The sequence below is a fragment of the Lagenorhynchus albirostris genome, chromosome 20 (genome assembly GCF_949774975.1).
Source record: "Lagenorhynchus albirostris chromosome 20, mLagAlb1.1, whole genome shotgun sequence".
NCBI classification, from domain to species: domain Eukaryota; kingdom Metazoa; phylum Chordata; class Mammalia; order Artiodactyla; family Delphinidae; genus Lagenorhynchus; species Lagenorhynchus albirostris.
Genome location: NC_083114.1, coordinates 42,795,423 through 42,817,244, shown reverse-complemented (window position 1 = coordinate 42,817,244; position 21,822 = coordinate 42,795,423). Strand labels below are relative to the sequence as shown.

At 54.2% G+C, this 21,822-nt stretch overlaps 1 protein-coding gene across 12 annotated transcripts; it reads left to right on the top strand.

Moving 5' to 3' along the window:
* The first annotated feature begins 499 nt into the window (after positions 1–499).
* On the top strand, positions 500–17,863 carry DCAKD (dephospho-CoA kinase domain containing). Of its 12 annotated transcripts, none has more exons than XM_060133041.1 (6): positions 500–617; positions 3,499–3,672; positions 9,663–9,774; positions 10,138–10,341; positions 13,573–13,660; positions 16,618–17,863. In XM_060133041.1, the coding sequence occupies exons 3-6, from the start codon at positions 9,663–9,665 to the stop codon at positions 16,907–16,909; spliced, it is 696 nt and encodes a 231-aa protein (XP_059989024.1). In that variant the 5' UTR covers positions 500–617; positions 3,499–3,672; the 3' UTR covers positions 16,910–17,863. The 12 variants fall into 12 exon arrangements, with proteins under 12 accessions (XP_059989024.1, XP_059989023.1, XP_059989020.1 ...); XM_060133040.1 differs by having other exon boundaries at positions 9,659–9,774; XM_060133037.1 differs by having other exon boundaries at positions 9,582–9,774.
* The last annotated feature ends 3,959 nt before the right edge of the window (positions 17,864–21,822 follow it).

The following is a 21,822-nucleotide window of genomic DNA, read 5'->3' as shown; positions in this document are numbered from 1 at the left end:
CTTACTAGGCTTGTATGGACATAATGAGCTCTGCGGCCAACGTACATTTTAAGAGAGGGCAAACGGATTAACCTTTAAATGTCAGTTTCCTTTTGTGTAAAATGGGGATGACGGTATCTGCCTCAAGGACTGTGAGGATTCAATGAGATAATTAATGCCTACAGAGTGCTCTTAAGACCTGGCAGGTACCATGTGCTTAGAGGCTGCACAGCTAGTGATGGCCAGTCCTGAATTCGAAGCTAGGACTCTCCGGATTTTCTCCCCCAGCTTGGAAAGGCTTTGGCTCGGAGAGAGGAGTAACCCTGCGGTCCCCAGCAGCCCAGCGCTCTAGGGCTGTGCATTTTCCCGATTCTCCTCTCCCCGGTCCCGCCCCGCCTCCCCGGTCCCGCCCCGCCTCCCCGGTCCCGCCCCGCCTCCCCGGTCCCGCCCCGCCTCCCCGGTCCCGCCCCGCCTCCCCGGTCCCGCCCCGCCTCCCCGGTCCCGCCCCCTTCCGCTGGCCGGACGTCCGGTCCGCGTGCGCGCGCTCCTGAGGCCTCGACTGCCCTCCGGGAGCCACCCAGTGAACGCCTGTGGGACTGGGCGAAACGCGGCTTCCGAGGTCGGGTCAGAGGCCCCGGGTACGTAGAGCGCCGCACGGGCAAGTGGGAGCCGCCGGGCCCGGGGAGGGGCGGGCCGGGCGGCGGCTCCCGGGGTTGCATTGCTCTCTTGGGCGCTCAGGCCACCCCGGAGAGCTGGGTCCACCCCGGCGGTATTGTGTCCCGGTGCCGGGCTCTGGGCGCACCAGTCGTGCTGCGTGGTGTAGCGTAGAGTACGCGCCTTCCTTTCAAGCCTTGGTTACAGTTTATTGAGCATATACTATTTTACCTCCATGGCTCATTGCCTTGACAGCAGCCCTACTAAGTAAGGTGATGTTTTCCCTGTTTTACAGCTGTGGAAACCGAGAAAGGTTTACAGCTAGAAGGCGGTGGAAATTGAATTCAAACTCTGGTTCAGTCCAAAGCTACTGCACTTCAGACCTTTGTGGTCAGATATAAGTTTGATTTTTGAATCCAGCGTCTGCCACTTATAGTTGTGTGATCTTGGGTACCTTTCCGACTCTGCTCATGTGAAAAATTGGAGGCATGGAGTTCCCACTTATGCATTGATGAAGAGGGCAGCCTGACCCCCTGCTTTTCTCCGCCTCCCAGCTTCGCAAACGGAGGCTTTGGCGCCTCTGGAGCTGAGTTTGTTTACGAAGTTTTCAAAGATGTTTCTCTCCCAGTTATGCAGAAATTGTCACCCGAATGAACTTTGACGTTAAGTCCTAGATTTAAAGTTGAGGAAATGGAAGCCTTTGCATATGGTTTCTTTGGGGGCCAGCTGTGCAGATTTTGCCTAAATGAATCAGATGGATTTGGCAGGGTGCAGACAGGCCTGGGGACACGATGAAATGCTAGAGATCTGGCTGATGATAGAAAGTGGACAGGCCAGTTGGGGTGGTTCTTCCTTCGAGCCCTAAATTCCCACCAGATCCTCTTCTGTCTTTCGAGCAAGGTCTGAATGTGTCCTCCTGGGTAATCTGGTTAAAGGGTTCAGAACCTCACTTAGTACCTGTGCCTTTAGGGCTGAAGGCAGGCCAGCAGTAGCAGTGAGCTTAGCTTTGTTTTGAAAACTACCCACTCTCCCATTTTTAGATTGCAAAAATTTTTCTCTGAAAGTTTCAAAGGATATGATTTTTGGTTAATTGTAAATATGGACATTTAAAAAATAAAACTGTTACATTAGGCAATTAAATCTGCAGTGGAATCTAAATACCATAGTGATTTGATTTCCCTCATCCTTTGAAAAGAATACATGAACCAGTTTTTTTTATATATAGGGGTTTTTTTAATATATAAATTTACTTATTTATTTATTTACTTTTGGCTGCGTTGGCTCTTCGTTGCTGCGCGGGGGGCTTTCTCTAGTTGTGGCGAGGGGGGATACTCTTCATTGCAGTGCGCGGGCTTCTCATCGTGGTGCGCGCACTTGAGTAGTTGTGGTTCATGGGCTCTAGAGCTCAGCCTCAGTAGTTGTGGCGCTTGGGCTCAGTAGTTGTGGCGCACGAGCTTGCTCCGCGGCATGTGGGATCTTCCCGGACCAGGGACCAGGGCTTGAACCCGTGTCCCCTGCATGGGTAGGCGGATTCTTTTTTTTTTTTTAATTTATTTATTTATTTATTTTTGGCTGTGTTAGGTCTTTGTTGCTGTGCGCGGGCTTTCTCTAGTTGTCGTGAGCCGGGGCTACTCTTCATTGCGGTTCGTGGGCTTCTCATTGTCATGGCTTCTCTTGTTGCGGAGCACGGGCTCTAGGCGTGCAGGCTTCAGTAGTTGTGGCACGTGGGCTCAGTAGTTGTGGCTCGCAGGCTCTAGAGAGCAGGCTCAGTAGTTGTGGCACACGGGGCTTAGTTGCTCCGCGGCATGTGGGATCTTCCTGGGCCAGGGCTTGAACCTGTGTCCCTTGCATTGTCAGGCAGATTCTTAACCACTGCGCCACCAGGGAATTCCACCAGTTTTTATTTAACGGTTGAAATTTTACATTGTTCCTTTTTCCTCCTTGAACTCGTATTTGCACTATATTTTCTCCACAGAATTTTTTTCTAGTAAAATCGATTTTATGCTCGAAGTCTTTGGTTTGTTGTCCTACTTCTTTGCAACAAAAATACGTACAAAAATTAAAACACTTTTGAAAATTGTATTGTCATAATATTAAACATTTTCTTTTGGATTGAGTTCAAAAATTGTAAAATACCCAATTGACCACAACAACTAGTTTTGATCATTGTTAAACATAAGTTTTATTTAAAATGCTTCTCTTAATAAGCCAAATGGAACTTTTTTAAAAATTCATATACGTATCCATGTATATTTGCTAGAAAGAGCAGAGCTTTTTTTTCTCTCATGCCCGTAAGCATTGAAAAAGTTGGTTCTTGTAAATAAATACAGAGGAGTTGAAGACATTTCGTTGTGGCAGTAATACTCAACTCTTTGAACATCTTTTGAGTTGGGGCCAAAAAATCACCGTGATGTCAATTACTAATGACTTGTCAGCTGACAGTTCTTTTAGGTCCTCCTTTAACTTTACTGAAGGCAAAGGTTTAGAAAGCACCGGACTCAGCAGGAGAATTTGTTACATGGTCACTATAAACAATCACATTCTTGGCATGAATACTTATATTTTGAATTACCCCTTTGGGGTGCCAGGGGTATTTTGCACCATGGAACAATGCACCTTAGTAAAATTTGGCATGGGTGGGTAGTTACACCTTTCTGGGAACCTGGGGAAAGACAGCCCGCAGCATGTTCCAAGTCTGATCTGTTCTCATAGGGAGACACTTGGCAAACTGAGTTGAAATTTATTCCTCTTAAACCATGTTTTTGTGTCCCTTGGAAAATCTTCGTGCCTCCTCCAGTACGAAGACCACTTGGAACTACGGTGGGCAAATACCTAACTTTTTACCTTCCATTTCCTCACCTTTAGAATGGGAATAAGTAAGAACTGACTTCTTTGGGTCATTGTGCTGATCAGATGGGATCCACGACGTCCAGGCACACAGGGAGCAGCTCAGACGGTGGATGGCAGCTCTTACACTCCAGTCCCTGCCTGCTGGGACACTCGGCTTCCTAGGCACTCCTTGCCTCGGTTTCCTCATTTGTGAGCCCAAGATATCTCAGCCCAGGAATGTGGGGGTGGGAAGTGATGTGGAAGAGGTTTTGTGATGGTCACAGTACGTTTTCTGGAACAGATATGTTCTTATTTTAAAATAGTTACTGTTGAGTTCCTGCTGACCCATGAGCTGGACATTTTGCTGTGTGCTTTATGTGCAGTATTCAGCCGATATTGTCTGAGGCCCTGCTGCTCATCGGGCCCTGTTTTGAGCACCTTGAATTCAATAGTGCTCAGATTCTAGGGAGAGAGGAAGATTAAAATAAATAATCACATAGACATAATATTTGAGGGGTGATAAGTGCAGTGAAGAAAAGTGGAACACGAGGGAAACGGTGCTATTTTACATATTCAGGGCAGTCTCTGATAGGGTGACAACTGAGCGGAGAAGGGGGTGAGCCGTGCGACCCTCGGGGGAAAGGACCTTGTGTGTGGAGGGAACAGCGTGTCCACAGGCCCGAGGTGGGAGTGCTCAGCACGGTCAAGGAGCAGCAAGGCAGTCAGGGTGGCTGGAGGGTCTCCTTTGAGGGGGGGAGTGGTGGGTGCCTGGAGAGAATGGAGCTGTGTCTGTCAGGAGGCCCCTACGGGACTCTAAGGACTGGGCTTGAAGTGAGACGGGGACCTTGGAGGGTTTTGGCAGAGGGATGACACTATCCAACCACACTAGCTGCTGTTATGACGAACAGACTATCGGGGAGCGAAGGTGGCAGCAGATCACTCAGGCTGCTGCAGTAATCCAGGAGCAAGACGGTGGGTGGGGGTGGCGGGGTGGCGGGCGTGTCTGTCTAGGTGGCGAAGCTGGAAGGTAGAGCTGGCAGGGGGCGCGGGTGAGTTGGATGAAGATTGTGAGAGAGGAGCCAGGAGGGTGCCGAGGGTTTTGGCCTGAGCAGCTGAAAGGACGGAGGTGCCCTTCAGGGAAAGGGAGTAGACAGCAGTCACTGACGTGTCACACGTTGAGTTGGGGAAGATGAGGTGATGGGGGCATATGGTACCTCATTCAGTCCTGACGAAACCCCTGTGAGTAGTCATTATTAATCCCGTTTTATATGCAAGGAAATAGAAGCCCACAGCTCTGAAGTAAATCGCCCTAGGCCACGTGGCTGCGTTCACAGCCCCTGGGATTTGGCATTCCCCGTGATCCTTTTTTCTGCATCAACGCCAGTGTTGTAGTCCAGTCCAAACGACCTCCCTGTCCACCCATGAAAGCTCCCTGGAGTGATGGTGTGTGCCTGGAGAGGGCTCTAGAAGAAAGACGTGCTCCCTCCCTCCCTCCCTCCCTCCCTTCCCTTGGTGTTGGTGAGGGCCGAGGGAGAGGGAGGCTGACCGCCAGCACCTGCTCTGGGGCCTCCCTCCAGGTCATTGGCGGCCTGGAGAAGGAGGTGGTGACTTAATAGGCCCAGCAGACGAAGAGAAGAGAACTTGGACCCAGGTTTGAACAGCAGCCTCTCACCAATAATGAAAGATCAGGAGCCAGGAAACTGTAGATAAAAATAGCACTTATCAGTTAATTGGAAAAGAATATATTTTTGCAACCACTGCTTCCACAAGAAAATAATTGGGTCCCAAGGCAGGGAACAACTCGTTTTCATGAGTGATTATATTGATCATTGGAGCAACGTGGATACATCCCCTTTGGAAAGCAATTCAGAGGAGAAGCGTGTGGCTGGTCAGACATGCCCAGGGTGAAATCCTGAGAGGCTGCAGAAGGAGGAGGAAAGAGGCTGGAAGTTCATGAGGGAGCGGGCCCTGGCTGGGCAGGCTGGTGTGGGGCTGTTGACTGGGAGATGCAAAACAAGAGAACTCGCCTCCAACCCAAGTCCCGAGCTCTCCCGAGGGAGGAAAGAAAGTGTGTCCATTCACATATCAGTTCCTTATTCTTTTTTGTAAAAAACCCCACATTTTTAATTAATTAATTAATTTATTTATTTTTGGCTGCATCGGGTCTTAGTTGCAGCACGCAGGCTTCTCTCTAGTTGTGGCGTGCCATGTGGGATCTTAGTTCCCTGACCAGGGATCGAACCCACATCCCCTGCACTGGAAGGCAGATTCTTAATCACTGGAGCACCAGGGAAGTCCCTCAGTTCCTTATTCTGCTTGAACCCATTGGGTGTTTTGTTTGTTTGCACTTTTCTCCTGGAGGGATTTACTGGCAGTGAGCAGCATGTTCTTATGGAAAGAGGAGCAGGGTGGGAGCCTCCCCTTTGCCACTGAGGGGAGAATGTGACCCCCAAGTATTTCCCATTCCCTTTCCTGCTTCTGGAGTCATTCAGTCATTCATTCTACGCATAGTTATCAAACACTCTGTCAGAACAAGAAGGGAACATTGAGGGTTGAGGGTTCCTTGTGTGCTAAGTACTGTTCTAAGTGCTTTGCACGTATTAACACATTTACTCTTCATGGCAACCCAGAGTAGGTGTCCTTAGCTCCATTTTACAGGTGAAGAAACTAAGTCAAAGAAAGCTTAAATAACGTGACCAATATCACTCACCTGGTGAGCGACTGACAGTCACTAGACACCGGGCTAGATGCTAGAGACAGAAGGGTCCAAACTGGACACAGCTTGTGACCTTGTGGAGCTTATTTTATCTAACACGTAGTCACACAAAAGTACAAAGCACAGTGGGCACAAGGGAAGGAGAGGAAATGAAGTGGTGAGAGATGTCAGAGGCCTGATTTGGGTTTGGGGGGTGGACGAGGCTGCACCGGGAGAGGTGGCCTGCTTCCTCGCTGCTTTCAGGTCCTCAGCGTGACTGCTTTGGTCCCTCGTTTAAAACAATGACCCCCGTCACTCTTGATGCCCTCCCCCACTCAGCACCGCCACACATATCATGAGCTTTTCGATGATTTTTGAGCCAGATCAAGAAGAGGATATCAAAGGTGGTCACTTTTCTGGTAGGTGCCTGCAGAGGAGCTACGGGACAGGTCTGCGTGGATCTGGGTGCCTGACTTTGAGGCAGCTGGGAACCTAAACCTTCGTTACCCTAATGAGCCTTAAGGGGACAGTGGGCTCTCGGTCAGTGCAGCTCTTGGGCAGACCCATCCCCCACCCTCCCCAGGCCAGGGTGAGTACCACGTGATCGCTCTCGCTCACCTGTCAGTGCTCTGTTATTGGTTGGTTCCATTTGTTACTGTCTGTCTCTCAGAATTTTCCTGTGGGGCAAGACCTGTGTTTTCCTTTGGTTGCTGCAAAGCCCAGAGGAACTCGTTCAGCGGTTCATGAAGGAGTGAGCGATGGAGGGGCTTGTCAAATGGGAACAGCTGTTATTTGTCCAGCCCCTTTAAGCCAGGGGCCCACAGCTTCCCTGGGCATGTGCTCCTCCATCCCCTTGGCCTTCCTGGCAGAGGCCAAGCAGCTGTTAGTCTGTTTCCACAGATGGTCATCCAAGGCCCCGAGAAGGGAAGCTCTTCACTGGGTTACCCAAGGAGGCTGGGGCAGAATTGAGCCTGGAATTTATCTCTGTGCCCTGGTGGTTGTCCATAAGATCCGGCCCCCTATTCTGCAGAGGGGAAACACCAGTGTGATCATCAAGAAATAATTTTTCTTTGGCCCCAAATTGATTTGCCTACAGACGGATGTGCCATCCTTATTTTGTCTTAATCTAAATGTAAATTAAGTTTCCATTCCCGGGGTACATTAAGGCAGGGGTCTAGACTTGGAGTTAGGAGCCCTGAATTCCATCCAGGCTTTGCTTTTAGTTGTGGTCCTGGGCAAGTCCCTTCTTCTCTGGTCCTCAGTCTTTACCATCGTAAACAAAGAGTCCATCCCAAGCCCTGTTGCACAGCAGAACTGCCTGGGTACCTCCACCCCCCAACACCAAGATCTGACTCAGTAGGTCTCGAGGCGGATCCTGGTCCTGTGTACAGGAAGGAGGTGAGGTCTGTTCGGCCACATGGTCTTACAGGCCCCCTTACCCAACTCGGCAAACCTGGGTGACCAGGTGACAGTGGCTTGCTTTCATCAATGAGGGGTCAGGGCCTTGTGGAGAACCAGCCCTTGCCCCTTCCCTCAGCTGCGGCCTGTTTTCAAGATGGGTCTTCCGCAGAAGAGGACCCAGTGCTTTAGGGACAATAGGACAGAGTTTGGATTTAAAACGCTGGTGCTGAATATCCCATTTCAAAGCTTCACCAAAAATAAATAAATAAGGAATTCCCTGGTGGTCCAGTGGATAAGACTCCACAATCTCACTGCTGAGGGCCTAGGTTCAATCCCTGGTCAGGGAACTAAGATCCCACAAGTCGTGCGGCCCAGCCAAAAAAAATTTTTTTTAATTTTTTAATTAAAAAAATTTTAAAAAGCTTCAGCTGAGTGGATGAATTTTTTTTTCCCCCCGCAAGTGAACCCTATCCTAATTCCTCTTTTGTAAGCTGGAGGGAGACCTACCTGGGGGCAACCAGTCTCAGAGAGATTGTAGAGAAATGCCTTGTAAACGGTTTAATAATTTAGATCTCTCCATGTGGATGATGATTCTGGTGGATATTTTCCTCTCTCCTCCCTGGCTTCCCTGGGTGAGAATGAGCGCGGGCAGATTTAAACATCTAGGTTGGTCCCCCGCTGCCCCAAGCCACCCACCCACTCAGCCCATACCCGAGCGGCTGCCTCCCCCTGTCGTTTAGTGTGTCCTCAGGGGAAGCAGACTCATTTCAGTATAAGCTCAAGCAAACTGTAATTAGGACAGTAAATCTGCTGTTTAACAACAACAACAAAAAAAAGTCCTAGGACAGGTTTCAGGGTCCTGGACATCCTTCCTTTGATGCTGAAGGAAGGATGGGAGAGACCTGGCCTTTGATTTAATTTCTCCCAGTTTGGGAACAGAGTCCAGGACATGGTAACCATGTTTACTGAAAATGCAACACGGCTTAAAATCTACTGTGAGATCGTCTGAGGCTGCAGGAATGGGGACCTGACCTCATGAAAGTCTTTTTTTTCTTTCCATGCCTTGCAGTATGACTGACTCAGAGCATCCGTCCTGCACGAGCACCCTCACCTCCTTTCCAGGGCATTTACCACGTCAGTGGCAGTGCACCAAGGGCTGTAGATATATTTTCTCAGTCAGTCTGCACAACAGCCTTAGGAGGCAGGTTCTGTCATCTGCATTTTACCCCCATTTTATGGATGAAAAAAACTGAGGTTGAGAGAGGCAAGTGACTTGCCCCGGGTTGCACAGCATGCAGGTGGGGCAACTGGATTTGAAGGGTCTGTGCTCCTAGCCTCTGTGCTGTACTGCAACTGCTCAGTCTGAGAACCGCAGATCACCACACCAGGCTGAAGGCTACCTCCCCACCAAGCCTGTTTTCCTTCCCTCGTTCCTTCTTGGCATGATCCACACTTCTCTAAACCTCAGGCTTAGTGGCCACTCAGCCACTGCCTCTCACTGAGCTCCCCACCTGGGCTGCTGCTTAGATGAGAAGGAGGGATTATTACTCTCAGTGTACACCAGTCACCAGGCCTCCTGGTGCCGGTGCTAGGGTGTGGCAGGCAGGCCATTTCCTCCCCGTTAGCCTCAGTGTCCCAGACTAGAAAGCGGAGGCTGGGGCCATCTGGCGAGCGCCTTGGGTTCACCCCAGAGGGACAGGTGTCCCTTTCCTATGGGAGCTTGCCTGCAGTGGGGTACGGCAGCCTCCAGAAAGCTCTCTTTGCTTAATAGCACCCGACCTTGCTCTGCCTGCTCAGCGTTTTGATTGCTAAATTTATACAGTGTTAGTTTGCCTTCTTCATGCGTGTCTTTAAAAGAACACCGGAGGCCTCTCCTGAAAGAGTTTTCTGTCTTGGGTGGACCCTGAGCCTCCCGAGCTCAGGGGAGGCTCTACCTGGCCAGCTGTGTCTCACTCCCCCGCTTTTGCCTTGCTGTCCCCCAGCCATTTGGCTCCACACTGACCAGGCCTGCTCTGTGCCACAGGCAGGTCCTTCCAGCTTTCCTGTGCGGGACCATCGCAACCGGGGAGCTTGGCCTCCGGTGACCTCCCTCTTTCCTAGGAAGATGTTCCTGGTGGGCCTGACAGGGGGCATTGCCTCAGGCAAGAGCTCGGTGATCCAGGTGTTCCAGCAGCTGGGTTGTGCAGTGATTGATGTGGATGTCATTGCCCGGCATGGTGAGTTGGGGGGGCGGGTTGTACACAGCAGATGCCCTGGGCTCCCTTCCTTCCATGAGGCCTCACCTTTTTATAAGGCTCTTCAAGCCCTCAGAGGAGGGGGGGGCCTTCCCATCAGCCCTGGTCTCCTGCCCCCTACTGCCCCACCCCCACTCTTCCCTCCAGCTCCCCTCACCCTATGACCAACACCAGGGATTCTGTGCACTCTGCTCTCCTCTCTGCTTTCCCTCCCCTCATCTTGTTTTTGCTGCAACTGAAAGAAGAACCCCTGGGTTCCGCCATCATTTTGCCTCTGGTCACCCAGAGTCCCCTGGCTGGACTGGAGGCTCCAGCGAGTGACCCAGGCTCCTCTTCATGCCACAGTCGTCCAGCCAGGGTACCCCGCCCACCGGCGTATCGTGGAGGCCTTCGGCACTGAGGTCTTGCTGGAGAATGGCAACATCGATCGAAAGGTCCTGGGGGACCTGATCTTTAACCAGCCCGACCGGCGGCACCTGCTCAACTCCATCACCCACCCCGAGATCTGCAAGGAAATGATGAAGGAGACCTTCAAGTTCTTCCTCCGGGGTAAGACCCGGGGCCTGGGATGGGGTGGAGCCCAGGCCCTTCTCCTCTGCAGAAAGGTTGGCGGGGGTGGGGGTGGGAGCGGGGGGAGGAGCTGGTTATCATCCAGGCTGTTGAGTTCACTCTGCTCATTGGCATCCTCCGTGCAGCCCTGTACCAGCCCCAGAGAGAAGTGACGTCCCTCAACTCTTAAGGGGGCTGACAGTTTAATGAGAAGAGACACTTGAGGCTTTTGAGCCATGAACCCCAGGAAGCTGATTTTTCTAATAGGGTGGGAGTCATAGTAGCTGGCGAATAATGGAGTCATAAGACCTGAGTTTAAGTCCTGGCCCTCACGGTTTCCAGCGGTGTGACTGTGGAGTGCACCGCCCCCCCCCCCCCCCCCCCGCGCCTGTTTCCTCCTCTGCATAGTAAGGTTAATAATGCCAACCCGGGCAAGTTCTTAGGGAGACTAAAAGTCTACACTGTGACTGTCAAACACCACGACAATGTAAACCGTAGTCAGTCAGGTTTGGTGCTGGTTGAGCCGCCTGGGAAAGTAAGTTTGCAGAGTGTAAGGTGGGGAGGCTCCGGGATGGCCAGGGCCGGCGGGGGTGGGTTCTAAGTGGAGGATGATCCTTGGGGGCTGGGCCTCAGTGGAGAGAGCTAGCCTGGCGTGCTCAGGGACGGCCAAGTGATGCGGCAGGACTGAAGGAAGTGGAGAGTGTTTGAAAAGCAGGGGTCTGTGGCAGCCTTTCCCAAGCCGTACGCTACAGTCCAAGCATGGTTCTTCAGGATGGCGTTGGGCAGGGGTGACCTGATCTTTACTGTCCAGGATGGGGTCAGTCCCCAGGAGAAGGGGGAGAGCTGAGAGCAATGGTTTAGGATCAGGCGAGAGGCTGGCCCAGGGCCCCTACAGAGCGGCCTGTCAGCCGCTGGGCCCTGGAGCCTCCAGCCCAGGCTCCGGGTTGAAGGCCTGGCTGATTGTCTCCCGTCAGTCACGAGGCTGAGGCTTTGCTTCCTGGAGGGTATGGGGGAGGCGTCTTGCTTTTCTTCGGGCTTTTGCACTGTGATCATGGCCAAATTCTCCCATGCGTCAAGTTCTCATGTACAGAGTGGGGACCCTCTCTCCACTCCTGTCCCCTCTGGCCAGTACCTCCCTCCAGAAGGAAAGGGATGACTTGACAGACATCCTTGATGTTGACCCTCCCTTCCCCGCCCCCCAGCTCTGGCCAGGCAGGAGCTGGCTCCCAGCATCCTCCCTGCTGGACCAGCTTTTGCTCCCCATCTCAGTACCTTGCCGCAGGCCTCCTCCCTCCTCCCTCAAGGGCAGTCTCAGGACTCTTGCTACCTTTGTCCTGCCTCTTGTATCTGTGCCAAGACCCCTCCCGTCACTGCCCACCCCCGCCAGGAGCGAGACCTTCTGCCTTTCATTTCTGCCCTTTCGCGTTCGTTCCCAGGCCAGGCGCGAGTACATCTATCTGCAGGGCTTTGAGGCAGCAGTGGCTCTCCCCTTCTGAAATTAAGCATCGGATAATGTCACCCGCTCCAAAGTTCTCCCGCTGTGTCATCCACCCAACTTCCCCTCTCCCCAGCCACCACCACTTAAATAAAAGCTAGAAAGCTCTTTTCAGCTCGATAAGGTGAAAAATGGGGACGACAGCTGTGGCTTCCACAGTCCCAGTTTTCCCCTGATGAGTATAACAAATACAACTGTCAGAGTTGGTATAATCAAACGTCAGATAAGATCACCAGCTGTTGGGAGGTCTCCGCGTAGGCAGACGGATGTCTTAATAGAGTCAGGGTGGTTTGCAGAGCTTATCAAGCAGGAGGGATGTGACAGCTGAATAGCCCTTTGCCAGCGAAGCATAGAGCTGTCCGTGAGCTCCCGAGAGGGGCCGAGGAGAAAGGACAGTGCAGGGAGAGGAAGGGACGGGAGTGGAGCAGAAAAGGGAGGTAAGAGGCCCAGTGAGGACCTGGTCTCGGCCCCTGTTCTGGGCTGGACAGGAGTTGGGGAGCCAGCACTGCCAGCCTCCTTCCTCCAGGGAGCTGTAGTAATAACAGCCAGCCATCATCTGTGGAGCAGTGAGTGAGGGTCTGGGTGAGGGGCTGCTGAGGGGTTTACAGGCATTTGCTCATGTAATCCTTACCGTCTTCCTGTGAAGCGGGCCATCTGTTCACTCATTCACACAGGTGAGGTTTGGTAAGGGGCCCAAAGGGAGACAGTGGTGGCGACAAACCAAGGCGTGTCATCTGAGCCCATCTCATGACACACACACACACACACACACACACACACACCCCTGCTTCTCACTGCTCCTGGATCCCTGCCAGCTCTTCCACACTTACACAGCGGTCACTTGCCCAAAGAGAACTAGGAGCCCCAGGTGTTGCTGGGCGAGTAGCCCAGGGACATGCCCATGCACAGTGGGTGAGGCTGCACCCACTTGGCCGGCCTTGGCTTGCAGTGGGAGGGCTAGTCGGTGCCTTTTACCCCACGGGAGTTACTTCTGTAGTATGAGTCATAACCGCTCCCAACCCCCAGAGTCGTACCTGTAATCCTTGGCTGGAGGCGGCCTCTGACGCCGAGAAGCAGCCGCTTTCCCTCTGGGGCTGCTGCGGCCACCACCCCATAGGAGTTTCTCGTGGAGAGTCGGCAGAGAGCACCGTGCAGGACCTGGCTCCTGGTGGAGAACCTATCTTTTTTTTTCTCTTTTTTTGAGGAAAAGTGGGTGAAGTAGGGCAGAATAGGCCCACTTATTCCTGGAAACTCTCTCCAGTCTCCTACAGCTCTGGCTGTGTCACCTCCCTGTTCAGAAATAACAACTCTTTGGGTTGAAGATCAAGTGAACTCAACCCTTTGTGACTGCCCCGACCACCTTGTCAGCTTCGCCTCACTCTGCTCGAGGCCTCCACTTCCGCCAGAGCTCTTCCCCTTCCCGGAACCCTCACCTCCACCTGCTCAGTTTCAAGTATCAGAAGTCCTACCCGCTTTTCAAGGCCAATACAGATGCCATCCCTTCTGTAAGGTCTTCTTGGATCATCCACCCCAAAATGACTTTCTGCAGCTTTGTGTTCTGAATGGCGTTGGAACTGGCTAGCATTCGGGTTACGCCTCTCCTCGGAAGGTCTCCCCCTCTGCCGGGCAGCTCCTGATGGTAGGGGGCGGTGGCTTGGACTCTGTTCCCACACTGAGCACATAGTCCTGTGTGTGCTTGCAGAATTGAACTTGTGGGTTTCCTGGCCTCCCCCCAGGATACCGCTACGTGATTCTGGATATCCCCCTGCTGTTTGAGACCAAGAAGCTGCTCAAGTACATGAAGCACACGGTGGTGGTATACTGGTGAGTGTGAGGCACGGCCTGGCCTGACCGAGGCTGGAAGGGAGGACCCCTGGGGGAAGGCATGTACCTGCAAAATGGCCCCCTGCATTTCGCCCTTTCCCCACAGGGTGGCCAGGAGGCCCAGAGGTTTTGGGGAGCAGGGCCCAGAGCCTATAGAAACTGACCTCTGTGCCTGACCCAGATGTGCCTGGGAGTAGATGTGGGGGAGTGATGGCCCCCAGATCTCTCTAGTGCTTGGGAAGGGCTCCCCCTGCTGGCTCTTGGAGGCACTTCAGCCCAGATGCCGGGCCCTCCCCTGGGCGACCGTGTTCTTATTCATTGGTTCCCTTTTCCCTCCTGCAGCACTTCTCAACTTTCCAAACATTTATTACTTCCCTCAGTTTACCTCTCAACATAAGGTAGTCAGGACAGGAGTTGATATTTCTGAGTTATAGAAAACTCAAGGCAGGGAGTTACAGAATTTGTCCAGGATCACCCATCGGCAAAATCTATGAAAAGAAAGTTGCCGAGAAGGAGTTGTCAGAACCCAGCTAAGGAAGGAGCTTTGTTCATGTCCCCCAGGACATGAAGCAAACCAGAATCCAGGTTTGGCAAACAGAGGAGGATCAAGCTGTCAGAGAAAATGAGTCGTAGTCCCAGCGGAGTGAGAGTGCAGATGAGGCTTCAGGGTGTGTCTGCCTTCCAGAAACTTCCTGGATGCCACCCATAAGTACAGCAGACACAGAGGTGGACACTTGGCTCTGCAGGTACTTAGGGCACAGGGTTGCTCGCAAGAGACTAATGGTGGGGAGTCTCTGAGCACACTGGAGGCGGGGCCTGGAGTGCTCAGTGCCCTAAGCATCACCCTGCCCTCTGCCCCAGCGCCCCGCTGTGGGTTGGCATTTAAAGGCAGCCTGAATCTGCTGAGCCTGGTGCAGGGACTCAGGCATCCTCTTCGCTCCCCCACTGGCCCGTGTCTCGCCCTGTAATCCTGCAGCCTCTCTGGGTTCTTTGTTCTCCGTTTGTGAAGTACTGTCAACTGAGGCCAAGCCAACTCCAGGAGGACAGAGTTCTCTTTGCCTTGGAATTTTAATACAATTGAAACTTTGTACCAAGGGATTCAAAATAAAAAAGTCTTATTAGAGTGTAGGTGAGTAAACAAGACAGGGGCTGGTTGCGTCTGCAGTCACCAGGTGACTCCACGCTTTCCCTGCCACCTTCCTCATCCTATGCTTTCCTTTTGCTAAGAGCAGAGATAGCTGTGGCTCCTGGCACATAATTGCAGCTTTGTAGATTCTGCCTGCTCCCCAGGAGATCCTCCAGCCCCACTCACCAGCCAGAGCAGCCTTTCCCAGGGTCTCGGGTACCATACATGCCCCACTTTTACCACATGTGGTTGTATGGCTCTTGAGAGATGCCCAAGAGATGAATGAGTGATTATTTGCTTTTCATAAAAGGGATCCACGCTTTACAAAAATAAGGACCCCCTCATGGACTCCTTTAATTGGCATTTGAAATAATATGGGCGTTTACCAAAGTGTGATTATACCAAAATGTGATTATTCACTTTTTCAAGGAGCTTGCCAATTGTGGGATAAATGTTTGGGCAAAAGTTCCCTTACCACAAACAACATCAGTCTTTTAACCATCTGGGACTATCCCTGAGCTCCAGGAAGGGCTGTCAGAGAGTTCTGCCTTCACACCCCAGGAGGCCCCCGGTCACGGCCTCACCGTCTGAAGGGTGTGCGCTCACTGGTGGCCCCAGGCCATCTCCATTCTCTCACCCAGACTTTCCCAGCCACAGATCTGCAGTGTCCCTGACTAGGGTTGGCTATAGTCCTTGTTCTTAGCCAGGCAGGGATTGGCCCCATGACCTTGACAGTATGCTGTCCTCCTAACAAAGGAAATCAGAAGTCCTACCTACTTTCCAAGGCTAGTGCAAATGCCATCCTTCTACAGGGTCTTCCCTGATCAGTCAGCCAGAAATGACTTCCTGCCACGTTCAGTTCTGAATGGCGTTGGGATTGGCTAGTGTTCAGTTATGTCTGTCCTTGGAAAGTCTGCCTTCACATCCCAGGAGGCCCTTGGGTCTAGGCCACAAGTAGGAGGGGACTAAACTGTAGTCATCAAATCCTCCCATCTTATAACCAGGAAAATTCAGGCCTAGTGGCAAAGCAGAGAGACCCCAGATGGCAGAAAACAGCTGCTGCAGCCCTTTCCCGCCTTGTTCCTATTGAGGGCTTAGGCATTCACAGAGATGACCCCATTCCAGAGGACAGCTGGGCAGTTCCTGTGTAGCCAAAAGCAGGACAGGGAGTTTGCCGAGGAAGGACCCAGGTGGTAACATCAGAGCGCGCGAGAGGCATCCTTTGTATTTCCTGTGGCGTTGGGAGACTGGGCGTTGCCTGGCTTACTGTGCAGTGCTCAGTCCTGTCCCAAGGACCGAGGGGATCCAGTTCTCAAGTCCTTGCTCCTCTTGGGCTCTGTGCATCCCACTTCATCGGTGGCATCAAGCCCAGTGGCCACCGTCTCAGCCCAGTCCTTTTGCTCTGAATGTGCAGGACTAGGTGTGGGGAGACAAGGAGAGGGCTCTTTGTGGTGGACCGGGAAGCTGTTTTTGAGGCCGCAGGGCCAGGCCCACAGGGGAGCTGAAGGGAGTGTTCAGCTTGCAGACACAGGTCTTTCAGTAAAGCTTATCCATCCAGGGATGCAGGATGTAGCTGATTCCAGGTGATCAAATCCTCCCATCTTAGAACTGGGGAGTCTCGGGCCTGGTGGCAGGAAACAGCAGCTGCCCCTTTCCCTCCACATTTACACTAAGGGGCTCAGGTAGCCCACAGTGCTACCAGGGTGCTCACAAAGAGTGGGGTGTGGTGGGGGAGCCCAGGAGCTTCCAGGGCTGTCCACCCCTGTCACGCACCATTGGGAGGGAGGCCAGGACCTGCGATGTCTGAGCAGCCCTTCTGCCCGGTCCCTAGTGACCGAGACACGCAGCTGGCCCGGCTGATGCAGCGGAACAACCTGAACCGCGATGACGCAGAGGCCCGGATCAAGGCCCAGCTGCCCCTGAAGGACAAGGCCCGCATGGCCCGCCACGTTCTAGACAACTCGGGCGAGTGGAGCGTCACCAAACGCCAGGTGGTCCTCCTGCACGCCGAGCTGGAGCGCTCCCTGGAGTACCTGCCACTGCGGCTCGGGGTCCTCACGGGGCTGGCCGGCATCGCCAGTCTCCTCTACCTGCTCACCCACTACCTCCTGCCTTCCCCCTAGCGGGACCCTGCAAGGCAGGAATTCCTGGGTCTCCATCTCCTCAGAGGCTGAAACCAGGTAATGAATGCATCCGGTTTCCTCCCAACCCCTCAGCACACACACTCTGGATCTGGGCTGGAGCCCTGCACTGGGCCGACCCTTCCTCGGAGCACATCCTGTCCAAGGCAGAGAAGCAGCCCTCTGTCAGCAGATGCTCCTTCCCACCTCCCCCAGTGCCCCTCCCTCTGGAACAGTGACCATCACGGGCTGTGGAAGCAACAGTGGTAGACTCTTGTAACTTTCTTGTGGGCGGGGGTGAGGAGCACCTTCAGTGGACGTCACCAGTGTTTAAAGCTGGGAGGGTCCCTGGGCTTGAACCCTTTCCTAGCACGTGCCCCGTCACGGCCAAAACCCCCTGTGTGGACCATGGGAAATCAGTTTAGACCAAGGGCTGCCTTCAAGCAGGATTCCCCTGTAGATTGAAGCCCTTGGCCAGGAGGCAGTAACAATCCCCTTGTCGTGATGCTGTAATGAGGCAGAGGCCAGGCCTCTTCTGGGATGACCCACTGTCCCACCGTGGCATTTCCCTAGCACTCTCCGCACCCTGCTCCCCGCCTCCTACCACTCTACCTCCCTGAGCTCTTGCTAGGCTGCACGCGGTGCACCAGGCTGTTTCTGGCCTCTTTGCCTTCACCTTGCTGCTCCCCAATCTGGAAAACCTTTTTTTTTTTCCCTACAACTGGCAACCTTCCAGCTCAGGCACCATCTGAAGCCCCAGGCTGGGTTAGGTGCTCTGGGTTACCCCCTGCCCCACATTTTACCTGAATCCACAGTATAATAATCAGCCAAAAACTGGTTAGTCTCTCCTACTAGACTGTAAGCCCTTTGAGGGCAGGAACTGTGTCTTATTCATCCGTGTTCCTGGTGCAGAGCCTGACTCGCCATTGGTGCTGAATAAAATGTGTTGATCTGAAATGCCCTGAGCTGCCGTTGTTCCCCCAGCATCACCGACTGACCGAGGTTCCCAGACTTGGCTGGTACCATTGGGGTTAGACTTGGCCTCCTCCCACACTAAGACCTGTGCTCCTCACTTCCCTGGCCCAGAAGGTACAGTTGCCTTCTGACTTCTTCTGGGGCCCCAGGAGGATTCCAGCCAGGTCCAGATGTACCTGTGTGGGAGGTGGGTGGAGGTGCTGGGGCAGCCTCACACCCACATACTCCATCTTCCTTCCCCAACCCAATTAGACCAATGTAGACATCAGCTTCCCCTTGCCAGAGCCGGCAGACCTGCTGATGTGTTGATCCTGCGGCCAGCAGCCTATTAAGACCAGAAATGAGTGTGACAAATGCGATTGCTGTGGTGGCCATACTCAGTGCCCCCTTTCCCAGAGCTGCTCATACTTCAGAGCAGCTCATTAACTCACTGCAAACCCGTGAGGGGCAAAGGGCTGGTAAGGTGGTGTCAGGCTGTGGGGTGAGGGCCAGGGCAGGATGAGAATGGCAGAGGGCAGCCGCTTCTCCGGCTTGAGACCTGGCAAGAGCGGGTAAGGGAGGAAAGGTACGGACTCCTCCCAGTGCCCTGTGACCCTAGTCACTGAGAAGATGGTGCTTCGTGAAGGCGTGGCATGCCGGACGCTGCTGGATGTATGACACCCGGAGGTAACATAGCATGGATTATTCTGATTCCAGGCCCAGAGGGATGATCTTATTCGTGTCAGAGCCAGGCTTCAGAGCTCTGCCTGCTGTGTCCCTGGGCCTGCCTGGAAGGGGCAGCAGACCTGGCATCGCTCTGGCCCACCGGGCTTTGTCTCCTACTTACATGACCTCTTGACTTCATGATGCTTATGTCAGAGAACAGCGAAAGCCCTTTGCAAACTATAGAGTTCCAGAGTTATTTTCCTCCCGGACCTAGTCTACTGAGTTGGATGCCAGAATGTCAGAGGATGGCCAGCCTGTTAAGGTGTGGAGAAAATGCCATCCCGTCCTCCCCTTGCCCAGGTCCTGCTACAGCTCCCACTCACCTCCTCTTGCCTCCCTCCCCACGGCCTCCCTTTCCCAGGCTTGGTGGCCCAAGACGGCCTTACAAGAATCCTACTTCCCCTGGGGCGTCGCTTCATGTCTAGGTCGCTCGGGAGCCCCTTGGATACAGCAGGAGCCAGAACCCCGGGAGCCCCGGCCCCGCGCCCGGGCGGGCGGTCTCCCCTCCGGCCGGCAGGTGGCAGCACCCACCCAGGTTGGGGTCGGGCCTCGGCGGCAGGTGCTCGCCGAGCGGTTACTAACTTTCCGCCGGTGGCGTTTCCGCCTCTCCTACGGTGCCGCCGCGGCGCGTGCGCTAGGCCCCGGCCCGGGCGGTAATTAACAAGCCGTGCGGCTCGCTGCGTCCTCTTTGCTGGCGCCGCCGGGCGGACGGATGTGTCCCCATTCCACCCCGTGCGAGGGCGACCGGCACGCTCCCCAGGCCTCCCACCGTGCAACCGCGCGCTCGGGCCCTGCCCTCCGTTCACCCACTCTGGGCCTCACCGCCCCGGCGCGGAGCAGTAAAGACGCCAGCGAGGGCTGCAGGCGCACCGGCCTCCCGGCGGCGGGGGGGATGAAGGGGACAGGCGGGCCCCTAAAACCATCCCCATCCCCAGGCCCAGGCTGGCCATAGGGTACCTAGCAGAGCCTTACAGATTCCAAAGCACATCCCGCAGCTATCTCCTTGAAGTCCCTCAACTCTGAGAAGGAGTGCAGGAGCCTCAGAGGTTGAGCCACGGGGGCCCAAGTAACCAATAGGCATAATCCCACGCTCTGGACTCGCAGTACAATGCCCCTCCCACTACCTGCACTGTCCCCATTAATGACGCCTCTGGTCTTTAGCTAGGAGTTATTGTCAACTCTTCTTCAGATGTTCAGTCTCTCTCTGTCTTGGGAGGGTGAAGGGAGGGGCAGGGGAAGGTTTGGGACACTCCATAACAGGCCACCATGGCTAGAAATTGGATGGGAGAGGGACAGCCAGGGCTGCTGTCACAAAGGCACTCCAGGTCAGGAGGAACCAGTCCCAGGAGCAGGAGAGGCAGTAGGGTGGCAGTGATGACCCGAGGCCTCGGGGCCACATGGGGTGGCCAGGGGAGACCCCAGAGATGGCAGATGAAAAGGAGCAAAGTGCAGGAGATGCTGAGGCTCTGTGGGCTGCTCTCCTGCTCCTTCCCCGGGAAGGGGAGATGTGGCTGGTGGCTCCTCTGTCCCACCCGCAGAGCTGAGGCTGCACCCAGCTGGGGCCCAAAGAGCCTCCTCCCTTTGCTCCCCACCCTCCCCTCCCCATCGCTCAGATTCCAATACAATTTCCAGCTAACCAGCATGTCGATAGAACAAGTCGGGCAGCCGGATTGCTGGCCAATTACAGGAAATCATTCTTCTCCACAGCTCAGAGCCCAGGGAGAGGGAGGGAGGGAGGGAGGGAGGGAGGGGATGTGAGGGAGCAAGCACCCAGCTTGCAGGCTGGGAAGGGGCTCTGGCTTTTCGTGGGGCCTGCTGCAGCCCCAGGGAGGGCCTGGGGTGGGAGAGCAGGGGTAGATGGGGAGGTTTCTGGTGGTGGCCCAGCAGGGGTTCTTCCTCATCCTCAAACATGGCCCAAGCCACAAAGAGAGAGAATGGGACTGATGGCTGATGAGGAGAGCCCAGGAGGTGAGGCCTCTGCTTGGAGTAGAAGGGGGTGGAAAGGGGGGATGGTGAGACCAATCTCCCCCAGAGCCCTGTGTTTGGGAATGGGGTTGGTACCCAGGCCTCCCTGGTCCAGAGGATCCCTGCAGGGCCATCTGAGTACCTGGAAGCTGGGGCCCACACGGGCAGGACCCTGCTTCCACACCCAGCCGCAGACCAAGGGAATCCTGGGGGGACAGGGAGAAGGGGCTTAAAGAGGAGGAGGGGAGGAAAGGGGCTGCAGCCTGCAGCTGCGTGGTCCAGCAGCAGCCTCACTTGGTGAAGGGGTAAGTCTGGTAGCATCCTTCCACCCCAGAAGGTGGGGCACAGATATGTGGGAGGGGACAAGGGCTTCCTCACTTACCTTCCCAGCCCCTCTGCCTTACTTCCCAGCTCTGGCCCTTAAGAAACCTTCACTCAGATGAAAAGATCCCAATCCCCACTCCCTCACCTTCCATCCATCTGAATCTACCCCCACCTTCCATTCTGACCTGGATGCCTGTTTGTCACCCCCACCCTCATCCAGAAGCCTCATCATATCTTTACCAGAACTGCCTTAACTACTTCCAGGCTGCCCCACCCAACAGACCCTGAGGTCCCCCTGCTTCCCAGCACCAATGATTAGCTCCCTTTACCAGTGCTGGAGTCTCTCCCCCAAAGTAGTGAAAGATCCTTGACAGACAGGAATTTGCACAGGGACTAACTGCTCACAGTGACTTCCCTGGTGACGCAGTGGTTAAGAATCCACCTGCTAATGCAGGGGATTTTTTTTCTTTTTTTTTTTTTTTTTGCTGATTACACCTGTTTAATTAACAATACAGCAATTTTAACAGGGTACTGTGTGTATCTGGAACCCCGATATGAAGCAGCTGTGACCCAGTGATCCATTTCCCTGCTCCAGGCTGTAGCCACCTCCCCAGGACCCCTCCCCAATTTCTCAGCATCTTGCCCTGTCTCCTTCAGACCCCCACCCTTGGAGGGGCTTGGGTTGGATTTACCCCTGGCGCTTTGGCCAACCCAAGGGTACACAGGTGGGCAGACACCAGAGAGGAGACAGACCTCTGCGCCCAGTGCCCCCAGGCACCCAGCGGCTCTCAGGAAAGAGGCTGAGCAAATGCTCTTGACTGCCAAGGTCGGCCTCAAAGTGGTGGGTGCATGGGGAGAGGGGGTCAGCGACCCGGGGCCCCTCCTTTCCCGGGATCCCTGCCCGAGGACACAGGCTTGGACGTCCGCAATGGGGCTGTCAGGCCTGG